General features: G+C 47.9%; 1 protein-coding gene across 1 annotated transcript in view; it reads left to right on the top strand.

Annotated features, from left to right (window-relative positions):
• Positions 1-11,813, top strand: part of LOC129385728 (protein Skeletor, isoforms B/C-like) — a 32,959-nt gene extending 21,146 nt beyond the window's left edge. The window contains exons 8-10 of the mRNA XM_055072740.2: positions 463-540; positions 4,718-4,769; positions 11,675-11,813. Of these exons, the coding sequence (XP_054928715.1) occupies positions 463-540; positions 4,718-4,746 (107 nt within the window). The 3' untranslated portion in view covers positions 4,747-4,769; positions 11,675-11,813. The remainder of the gene's footprint in view (positions 1-462; positions 541-4,717; positions 4,770-11,674) is intronic.
• The last annotated feature ends 339 nt before the right edge of the window (positions 11,814-12,152 follow it).

The following is a 12,152-nucleotide window of genomic DNA, read 5'->3' as shown; positions in this document are numbered from 1 at the left end:
ATCCTTACACGTTATCTCTCTCTCTCTCTGTCTGTCTGTCTGTCTGTATCTCTCACAGGGTATCAATAATGAGTTATGCTATGCTCTCAAAAGTGAGGAACGTACACTGTGTATGCCCTCAGTACGTACGCGCGATCGACAGACGTCAGCTGCTGGTTTTTCCCATCTCGACAACCAACCGTTATCAGAGCAAAAAAAAAGCTATCCTCTGCCATTGGCAGGTCTGTGAATCCAGTAACCATCCAAATGTTACCTTATAATTTTTTTTAATGACAACGGGCTTTGGACTTCAGGGTACCGTCTAGCCAAGCTAGATGGTACCCGCGTCTCTCAATCTTTTTGCAGTCTTCATTCATTTTCGTGCGACTGTTTTCCTTCCCGTCTTTCATCAACGCAGCGTAGCTCGCTATTTGCTGCGCCCTGCCTCCATGAAGTAATTTTTCCTCTCTCCATTTGCCGCAGGCACATTGTCGGCGCTGTCAGTTGTCACCCTGAGCATTGGCGCCCTACTGACTGCTCTCGCCGTTCGACGATGCTTCGGTGAGTTGACCATTTCTTGCCGGTGACATCGTAAATGACCTGTTTGAAGCCACCTAAAAAGGTGTCAGACAGTGACGCCAACTAGTCTATCTTGCAATGCATTTGAAACACTCAAGCAAATGCCTCTGCGTTCCACATGGCGCCTAACTTCCGGCTGCTTTCTCTTCATCCAATGGCGTCCTTTCTATTGCGTTCTTTTTTTTTCACAGCACCGCTCACAACCTTTATTTTCTTACTGGCGGGTGAACGTAAGCTACTCTAGTAATGATGGTGATGACTATGATTTATTTGCATCCCCTTCTAAACGCGGCGACGACAAATTAGTAACCTATCCTGCTTGAACTAATCAAGTCATATATATCTATAGCAGTCTAGCACTTTGCCTATAGTATCTCCTTGATCTTTTCCCCATTCGTTAAGAGCCTCTATTTCTAATGGCAGTTAATCATGCCTGTCAGCACACTGGATCTGTCAGTTTCCTTACTTCTGAAGGTATCTAGCTTATGTCGATTGCTGACCACTTATGCCTCCACTTAGATATTGTGTGCTGTATGCGACCATACTGGTCGAAAGAGGGGCACTGGATTCTGCACCACAATTATGCCCCTGTGCACTCTGCATTTGTAGTGTAGGAGTCCCTGGGATGCAATTCCTTCACCGAGCTGGAACATCCTCCCTACTTGTCAGATTAAGTCCCCAGCAGCTTTTTTTTCCCCAAATGCAAACTGGTGCTCCGGGCGCGGTACTTCGGGGGTATGACGACAATTCAAAAAGACACGACATTGCTGCTGAAGTGCTTCACAGAAGAGGACTTTCAAGGGGGCTTCCAGCAATGGAACAAGAGGTGCGACCAGTGCATAGTGTCTATAATGAGGAGTATTTTGAAAGTCACCACATTGATACATCTGAAAGTTTGTACATCAATGTTCGTTTTAACGTACCGCACGAACTTTAGGACAGACCTTGTACACTGCTTCTCTAGCGGCGGATGTTTCTGCATGGAGGGTGAAAGATGGTACCAGTCATCTTTTTTTTTCCTTGAGAGCACCCTGTACTGCGTCGATGATGGATACCACGTTGTCAAGTGGAGAAGACTAAGACGGGCAAACCAAACACGATCAGGACGAAATGTACGCTGTTGCTCCTAGCGCTTCGGTCACCATGTTTCAAGATGCGGGCTTGAGCCGTCGGTGTTTGTGCCTGCGTTCGTAAACAGAATTTGCGCTTCTTTCCACCTCGTAACAGTTTTGACAGAGGCGCGGGGTATCAAAACACGAAGCACTGCAGCGGGCGCCGCATAAATCGTGCCGCAATGACCAACGGCAACTATGTACCCCGATGACCGACGGACCATGCCCACCTCCGGTGTAGCAGACTGTCACTTCCGTCGCATTATACCAGCCCAAAGATCCAGGGAAATTACATGGCACCGATGGAAGTGACGTTGAAGATTGGATTTTCTGGTATGAGCGCGTAAGCAAACATAATCAGTGGGATATGCGATGATAATGTTAGTGAACATAATATTTCATCTCTGAGGCACAGCGTGAGTCTGGTAGGAGACGCATGAATTTGGGTACGCATGAACTAGGGACGATGGTGCTGCGCAAGCGCAGTACCATCGCCCTTAGTTTACGCGTAATACGACATCACGAGCTGGGAGGGACGCAAGGAGAAGCTTCGGGATCTGTTTGAAAGGCCTGTTGTTCGACCTCTTGCAGTGAAGAGGGAGCCTTGGACCCGCGCTCGAGGTTCGATAGTCTTTTGTGCCGTATATTCAAGATGTGCTCACGCTCCGCCGTAAAGTCGACAACAACATGAATGAGACGGACAAGGTTGGCCACATCCTGAACGGCACTGCAGATGACGCCTTCACCCTGAACATCTACAAGAACTGGGTCTCAGTCGAAACAATCATCCAAGAGTGTCGGAAGCTTGAACAGGTGAAGAGCCGTCGCATTACGCAGCACTTCCGCAAGCTTCCAAATTTCAGCAGGTTTCGACATCGTCGACGCCTGGAACTGATCATCCGTGTGGTTAGAAAAATTTGATGCGGATGATTGACGCCAACTCAAAGTCATGCCTCCAGCAGGGCTTCTATAGAAACCACGCACCGAAACTTTCTTTCGAGTTGATGTCGTCTGCTCAGCCCTTTCCCGATGTCAACTACCGGCAACAAGTTGGTTGCTGCTGCGACCGATTACAGCCCCGCGCTATGCCATTACGCGAGCCCTGCCCGCCATTTGCGCCACAGACGTCGCGGATCTTCTCCTGCTTAATATCATCCTACATTACGGCGCCCCACGGTAGCTTCTCACAGATCGCGGACGTTGCTTCTCTAACATCATTGACGGCATCCTCCACTCGTTCTCTGTTCAGCGTCAAGTACCCACAGCTTATCAGCCACAGACAAACGGCCTTACAGAATGACTTAGCAGAGCGCTTACCGACCTGCTAGCCGCGTAAGTTTCTACAGGCCATCGGAACTGGGACGATGGTCTGCCATTTGTCACCTTCGCCTATAATTCGCACCGCCATGACACTGTTGGCTATTCGCCGTTTTACTTTCTATTTGGCCGTGGTCCTGTGCTGCCCCTGGAGACCGTACTTCTCTGTTTGTTGTTTAGCTTGAGATTATTCCGTACGCTATACAGCATGTAGGAACGGACGATGGACGAGAATATAGTAAAACTGTTAAGTCAGCACCTGATTTCTGTTTTCGTCATTTGCCCATTGTTCGTGCGCGCTGTATTCATGACGAACCAACTAGCCTGCCTTATCATCTTCAGTGCCCTCAAGCTGAGAACCAAAATGCACCCGAACCGGGCGCTTACGGTGATAATGCATGTGAGAGCTGCTTAATGTTAACGCCACTTGTGTGTCGCTTCACGCACCTAGAAATGATAAGAAATTGATTGATTGATTGATTGATTGATTGATTGATTGATTGATTGATTGATTGATTGATTGATTGATTGATTGATTGATTGATTGATTGATTGATTGATTGATTGATTGATTGATTGATTGATTGATTGATTGATTGATTGATTGATTCTGACTATTGGTAGGAAGTACTGATATTACGGTGCGAAGGCCGCTTATTCTAAGAGAGAGGACTGAAGCTAGTTTCACTGCAGAGTGCTCAACAACGTTCATTGCGCGGTTTCCAGGTCTTCGACGCAGCGGTTGGCCTGGTTCTCGAACACAAGTTAAAATGTTTGTTTAACTAAAATAATTTACTCAATCCGAGATCTGATTGCTGGAAATTTTGGAAAGGAATTGTAGACTCAGTGGGTCCTTCTAAGGTAATGCATCCAACATAAACGGTTAATCACCAAATTTGTGACACACCAATCAAACACGCACATTACCATATTACACACACATCATTATGTGAATCTGCCGTCAATGCGCCGTCCAGGCACAACAAATAAACAACAAATTAACGTAAAAAAATGTGCTTCATGCTTCTTACGTGTCCCAAGAAATTCCTGTACCTCATTTTCTTTGTATTCAGTCTGAAGAAATTAACACTAGCAGTTGTACCAACTTTTTAAGAGTTGTTATCGACTTTCACCTAAAATTCTGTGGCGATGTTCTGCCTTTTATCAATCGCACCCGGACTCGGGGCTCTAATTCGCGCTAGGGCTCTTTTTGATATCACAGCAGTTGTCATTTTATAATATGCATTTTTTCAGTAATATTATTAATTGTATTGAATCTCGGCGCAGCACTTTCAATATCCATCAGTCACGTATCCTAACCCTTCAAAAGCAAGCTATTTGCATTATTTATTTCGCACCTAGTCAATCGCACTCTCTACCCTTTTGAATTAACTATGGTGTGTTACCTGTATGCCGACCTTATCATTATAGTCTAGGTTTATTGTATTTCAAAGCTTTTCATCCCTATCTCTACCTCAATTTAATTGCACCACTATACGCAAAGATTATTATAAGCAGTACTCGTTTTTCTGTAAAGGGCAATTTATTTTTACCTAACTTACATACTAACTATAGAAAACAAACTATTCCTTCTTTTTTCTGCCATATCAATATGAAACTACCTGCCTGCCGACTTAAAACAATGCAATTCCATGTTTAAACCCAAGCTACAGGATCACCGAGATTTTTTTTTTTTTTTTCGAAACTTCCCTCACCACTTTTCTTTACAGAGGGAGGCCAGCGCGCCAAGACCTCCTGAGGACAGCTGCTTATTTCCGTGGGGTGAGTATGCTCCTTCGGGTGCGTCAGTGTGTATAGCTGGGCCCCCAAACGCCGTCACCTTTCTGCCATCTCGGGCTTGTGCCTGAAGCGTAATGTCCACTGAGGGGAAACGCCACGGTATGCGGAAACATGACTTGTCATGGCTGCGCTCGTGTAGTCGTGATTTCGAGCTGTGTTTCATTGCCTGTTATGCTATGCCGTCGCTTTTCTCGCGAGTCGAGACGAAAAAAGGGGGGAAGACTATAACGACCCGAGTGGGCCTCGGCACCATATCGGGTGACACCGGCAGATACCCACAGCAGACGTACGCACACACGGTATAGTGAAAATCGGGCACAAACGCACGCGCGTCATCACTACGTAGATTAATTAACTATGGGGTTTTACGTGCCAAAACCACTTTCTGATTATGAGGCACGCCGTAGTGGAGGTCTCCGGAAATTTCGACCACCTGGGGTTCTTTAACGTGCACCTAAATCTAAGTACACGGGTGTCTTCGCGTTTGTTTGCTTGTTTGCTTGTGTACTCCGTTCGAAGTTAAATCAATAACGAAACGCGTACGCATGCTGGAAAGGCTATGTGCTCAAAGCAAAGTTAAAGTTCTTAAAAATATGTACCATAACACTTCTAACCCCTCCCCCCCTATTTTGCTTTATTTCCGTTCCCGGAATTTTTACGAATTTCGAATCTAGCAGGTTCGCAGTTATAGTAGTCTCATTTGTTCTGCAGTGGGCTTAACTTTTTCCGTGCCATTAACTCCTGAAGGAATCGCAATGTTTTGCAAGGGATATTCGATACAAAAAGAACAAAGGCCGAAACTACCCTGAGAAATCAGATGCCCGGCCACACGAATTGCATAACTTATCTAAATTTAGCTCTTCAGATCGCTCAACGTCACTGAAATTTAGAACAAATGCCACACGTTGCCACAGTATCAGTTTACGTGCCTGATCTGCATCTTTGGAGCCTGCGACCTAATGAATGTAAAATGTAAATGAAAACAAATCTGTGAATAATAAATTGTACCGACTCTTCACAGAGCTGTGAGTCAAAATTTAGAAGATTGAACCTCCATACGACTCCTTGAAGCATATTCAATTTGTGACAGACAGCTCTCCCGTGTCGCGACAACCTAAACTAAAAGATTAATTAATTTCGGGGGTTTCACGTGTCAGGTCTACAATATTATTATACAAGGCACACCGTAAGAGAAGACTGAATTAATATCTGACCCCCTCAGAGTTCTTTGAAGGGCCCATGACGCCAAAATTCTCGAGCTTGAATTATCCATTGCATGCTAAACCGTAAGCGTCCCACAGCAAGCTGGCAAACTTTGAGCGCATTCGGGATGGTACAACATTTGTTTTTGAATTATATTGATGTCGCAGGAGGTGCAGCGGTGGCCTAGAGGTAGAACACCCGCCTCGCGTGCAAGAGGTCCGTGGTTCGAATCCCGGTGCCGCGCAATTTTCCACCGGATAAAAAAAAATCCGCGTGTTGATAAAATTGCATAAACAGGCCTGGAGTGTGGCCTGATCCCGGTGACCAGAACCGGTAACGCACTCCCTCACCAGAGTAGGATTGGCCACCCTGGTGCAGTACTTGGCCACAACCTCCTATATGAACACAACAATCAAACCCCGGCCCTCAGTCCCCAGCAGCTGCGAAGCAATTGACCACGGCGGCGGTCAGACCTGCGACGCTGCAGAGGGTGAACCTGGCAACGTTTAACGCTAGAACGTTATCTAGTGAGGCAAGTCTAGCAGCGCTATTGGAGGAATTGGACGGCAGCAAATGGGATATAATAGGGCTCAGTGAAGTTAGGAGGCCAAAGGAAGTATATACAGTGCTAAAAAGCGGGTCTCAACAATAGACCATATTCACACTATCAATCAGGTGATAGAAAAATGTGCAGAATATAACCAACCTTTATATATAGCTTTCATTGATTACGAGAAAGCGTTTGATTCAGTCGAAACCTCAGCAGTCATGGAGGCATTGCGTAATCAGGGTGTAGACGAGCCGTATGTAAAAATACTGAAATATATCTATAGCGGCTCCACAGCCACCGTAATCCTCCATAAAGAAAGCAACAGAATCCCAATAAAGAAAGGTGTCGGGCAGGGAGACACGATCTCTCCGATGCTATTCACAGCGTGTTTACAGGAAGTATTCAGAGACCTGGACTGGGAAGAATTGGGGATAAGAGTTAATGGAGAATACCTTAGTAACTTGCGATTTGCTGATGATATTGCCTTGCTTAGTAACTCAAGGGACCAACTGCAATGCATGCTCACTGACCTGGAGAGGCAAAGCCGAAGGGTGGGTCTAAAAATTAATCTGCAGGAAACTAAAGTAATGTTTAACAGTCTCGGAAGGGAACAGCAGTTCACAATAGGTAGTGAGGCACTGGAAGTGGTAAGGGAATACATCTACTTAGGACAGGTAGTGACTGCGGATCCGGATCATGAGACTGAAATAATCAGAAGGATAATAATGGGCTGGGGTGCGTTTGGCAGGCATTCTCAGATCATGAACACCAGGTTGCCATTATCCCTCAAGAGAAAAGTTTACGACAGCTGTGTCTTACCAGTACTCACGTACGGGGCAGAAACCTGGAGGCTTACGAAAAGGGTTCTACTTAAATTGAGGACGACGCAACGAGCTATGGAAAGAAGAATGATTGGTATAACGTTAAGGGACAAGAAAAGAGCAGCTTGGGTAAGGGAACAAACGCGAGTTAATGATATCTTAGTTGAAATCAAGAAAAAGAAATGGGCATGGGCAGGACACGTAATGAGGAGGGAAGATAACCGATGGTCATTAAGAGTTACGGAATGGATTCCAAGGGAAGGAAAGCGTAGCAGAGGGCGGCAGAAAGTTAAGTGGGTGGATAAGATTAAGAATTTTGCAGGGACAACATGGCCACAATTAGTACATGACCGGGGTAGTTGGAGAAGTATGGGAGAGGCCTTTGCCCTGCAGAGGGCATAACCAGGCATATGATGATGATGATGATGATGATGATGACGACGATGATGTCGCAGTTGGACCGTGCTGCAGTCTGGCAACACAGATCCGTGAAGAAATGAATTTGAACCCCGTAAAACAGCTCCCTCGAGTACCGCAAGCTGATCTCAAAGGCCATGCTTTTGTATACTGCAAGCACCATGTGTCGTTTCGTTTTAGAATGTGCAACCATGGAGAGAGGAAATAGTTAGGAGGGAGCAGTACGTCACGCAGCCAGGCTTGGCAAGCGAACGTCCCGTGAAGCCCATACATTTCTTTAGTGGTGGCCCAACACGCGACCTCTTGCGTCGAGATCATGAAGCAAGAATCGAGATTTACTGAGACGTTTGGTTCCCAGTAGCTATGCCAGCAGTTTTACACCGAAGCTTTATATGGCTAGCTGATTCGTCAGTCAGACCATCTGTCGCCTGTACGCCGAAAACTCCTCCGGCGTAAACCCATGCGCATGCCCGAAAAAAAAAGGTGCGCGATTGGCTGCGCCAGTAGTGACGTCGTTGCTCTCCGTCGCAGCCGAGCGCGCGCGCAGCAATTTCTCTCCAGCTCCGAAATGGGTAGGCCATGCGTCATGCGTACTCCTGAGGAGCAAGCAGCTTTCCATCAACGGCGCCGCCAGCAGAACCAGGAACGAGCTCGTCTACGCCGTGCCGATGCTGCAGCCCGGGCACAAGAACAGGCTCGTGCAGGCGACCGCAAGCAGCAACGGCGTACCGAGGATCCGGCAGCCTCCCAACCAGTGGTGTAGCTAGGTTGTCTGGCACCCGGGGCCCTTAGCTCTTCTGTCACTCCCCCCTCCCCGGGTGTAGTCGAGGAAGGCGAGGATATCGACACTTTTCGGGTATCTTCAGACGTATATGACACCCCCCCCCCCCCCTACTGGCCCCGTGCACCCGGGGCCCACGGCCCCCCGGCCCCCCCGTTGCTACGCCACTGCTCCCAACCCGTTGTTTAATGAACCGTTGGGATTAAACCAGGGGTAAAGACGGGGGCCGCACGTTTCAGCTTCGCTGGTCAGTCATCTATCTGTACGGAGTGTTTGGGCGGTGATTTTTATTCGGTGCGTGCTTTTTCGGCTGCCCTGCCGTGGCTCGGCCTATAGAGCGGGAACACTAAAACCAACCGTGCACTTTGACGGGCGAGCACGTGTTGGGCTACCACACTCGGCTTCGGTCGCATTGCACGACGCTCCCTCCTAACTTTTTCCTTCCTCCATGTGTTAGCTGCTGCTTTTTCTCGTGCGACTGAAGGGATTGCGGGCACAGCTCAGGGGTGACGCCCTTGCTGCGCCGTTGGGTTTGCCTGAGCATATGGCGCGAGCTTTGAACTTGCATTGCTACGAGCCACCGGAAGTGTGCACTACTGACGCTCGTCAAAACAAAACCTACGAAACTTCTGCAACATTTTCAATGAAGTAGACGTACAGCTGTGCTTGTCCGTGGCACGTGAAAGAAGAAGACGAAGACCTGCGCGGTGATTACGTGAGTGTGTCTGTTGCTGGCTGACACTCACTCTCCCAGACGCAAAACACAACTCTCAAATTTACGCACCCCGCTTCAAACTCAGCTAGTCTCGCGAACGGAATGTGCTTCCGGAAAGACTCGGGCCGAAAAATCTTACCTCAATTTTCGGAGGCCGAGAGCAGCAGCGAGAGATTCACGAGCCCGGTTGCTACGGCAACGAAGATGTTTGGCACACCAGTCCTAGTCCTCCTTCGCGAAAACTCCGAGGACAGCTAAGCGCTTCTTATGAGATGTGAATGCGAAAGCATTAGCGTCAAACTGAACGCCACTGAGCGATCCTTCGAGTGTCGCACCGCGAATAATGTACCGTAGCAGCAAGTAATGTACCAAGTAGCAGCAGCCTGCAGTGTCAACGCTGCATGCCACCGATGTCCTGCGTTACGAGAGACAGGGGAAGCAGCAGTGGCCACCAAGGCCTGCAGGCGTAGCGGCACGCGCTGCCGGAGACAGGAATTAGGAGCAGCTTGTGGTGCTGGCTCGAGCACTGCGTGTTGGCTTTCGAGAGCCAGGGTGACGTGGCGTCGCGGCAATGATCTGTCCGCTCACGCAACACCTGGCGCGGCATCGAACACGAGGTGCTCCCTTTCGCCCGCTCTGTTCTGTGGAGGGGAGCTCGTGACATGGCGTCGCAGCCAATGGGTCTTTAGGTGCCGTTTCGCAGCTACAGACTACAGAGGCCGGCTTCTTCGCTCGATGGGCCATTTGCTGTTTTCGCATCAAAGTAGCCCGTGGCTTCCACTACACTCCCTCCAGCACACTCGGGCTGGTCAGGGCCTCTCTTACGTTTTGCTTCCTCCTTGGTGGGAGGGGTTTCGAAGGAACGATTTAAAACCAACATCGCGGCCTAAAATGTGCGATATGAGCCCAGTTATGTGTGCGGGGGAGGGGGGGGGTGAGATGGGGGAGCATTCACATGGCATGACGGATGCAGCTTGTCACCGTGCCAGTACCCAAACATTACAGCCGCATTGACGTCAGTGCTTCATATCAGCTCTCGTGCACTGTTTTGCATTTTACTGTGACTGCTTTTCACTAGATTATCACTGTTATCAAATCGTAGCTCGGTGCAAGACTCGCTTGTCACGCTGTCGTGCTTTTACTTGTCTATACATGGCTTCTCAATGGGCTAGTATCCCAAGATGGCGGTCACGATGACGTCAATACCAACTATCTATAACCATTATGGGCCCTCTCCTCTCTCTCACACAATGATAGACTGAGAATAGTCAGACGACAGTGTCATGGCCCTCTTTAACGGGAACATAAATCTAAACACACGAGCGTTGTTTCTCTTTATCTTTTATTTTTTGCATTTCGCCCCCCCAAGGAGATGCGGCCCCTGAAGCCTGGATCGAGTCTGTGACCTCGAGCTTAGCAGCGGAACGTCATTGCCACTGAGCTACCGTAGCATATGTATCTGAGAACCTGCTTCGGGAATTCGATTCCTATTTTTATCTTTCCTCTGTTGTTCCCGTTGCGAGAAATCTAAAGTTGTTACTTAAGAAGTGAATTTCCCACTAGAAAGAGTTAAAGGTGCACTGAAGAGTTAAGATGTACACTGTATCGTTCGGTCTCACCATGCTCGTGCACTTGATAAGCCAGAAAACACACCAGTTTACGCTGATAAAGCACTCCTTCGTAGGTACACTTTCGTTAACTTCGCGGTAACATATCGTCATACTCGAAGAGAAATTGAAGTCCAAACTTCGATTTATTGCACTTCGCGCAGAACCCCCGCTTTCCGGTGTGTGACGTCCCAGATTTGCAAATTCGAGTCCTTTCGGCGCAGTAAAAGATTCTGAAAACTTGACAACAGCCTTTGGCTCCTTTCGATATTACATTCTAGTTCATGTTTATACGGATAAAAAAAATGGAGGTAGACCAGAGCAGAGGGTGTCAAAACTCATGACGTCACAGAGCGCTGGTGCGAGAATTTCAAAGTATCTTGCCGCCTGTATTTGGCTTCTGCATCTTCTCTTGCTTGCAGAGCATCTTAAGAGGGATTCTGCTTTGATCGTGGAAGGGCTATTTATTACACCTAATTTTCGTTTGCTCTTTGTGTTCCTCTCATATTGCCGCATCAGCCCTGCGGGACGTCAAAGATCGGTCAGTTAGTGAGACTTCAGACCGGATATATTTACACCGCACACAATGTCTGTCATAATGAGAAATTGCTGTTTTTGCTTGTTTGGTTGTTCTTTTTCTTTAAGGATGCAACTACTTTTGACAAACATCGCCAACAGTGTGAAATATTGCCCTTTTTTATTGTTCCTTTAGCTCAGGCTGGTGATGACCGCTCGAAAGTGCGAGCAAATGCAGTACCAAGGCCGTGGTGGTTTGTTTGTTTGTTTCGTGCAGCTGGCAGGGATCCACGTCTGTGCGGGCGCATTCTACCTGGAGCAAGACCGACCTCGCGCACGCCGACTCACCAGCGGTCGCCTTCCACCACTGTACAACCCTAGAAATAAAAGCTGACCACATGGCACGAATTTATCTATCTCTATATCCATCTGTCCCTCACTCTTGTCCTGAAGCACTCATCAGTTCACTCAGGGCTTTTTAGACGGTCATGCAATCGCACCAGTTCCGACGTACCACTTCGAAATCCAGGTGTGCTCAGGACACCCGTCTGTAAGTGAGTGTGCACTGACACGCATCTTACAAGTTCTAGAAATTCTGTCGCATGCTTCTCGCACGTAATGACATAACACTTAGCAAGTGTGAAGCTTAATAAACAAAGGTAATTTGCTTGAAAGAAGGACCTAGCGTCATCGGCATTATAGTGTCATCGCGAACAATGTCTGCTGACGTCGTGTAGCAATGCGGCTACTTATGA

Source organism: Dermacentor andersoni, chromosome 7 (assembly GCF_023375885.2).
Source record: "Dermacentor andersoni chromosome 7, qqDerAnde1_hic_scaffold, whole genome shotgun sequence".
In the NCBI taxonomy this organism is placed as follows: Eukaryota; Metazoa; Arthropoda; class Arachnida; order Ixodida; family Ixodidae; genus Dermacentor; species Dermacentor andersoni.
The sequence above is the reverse complement of the archived record's forward strand: the minus strand, read 5'-3'. Positions and strand labels throughout refer to the sequence as shown.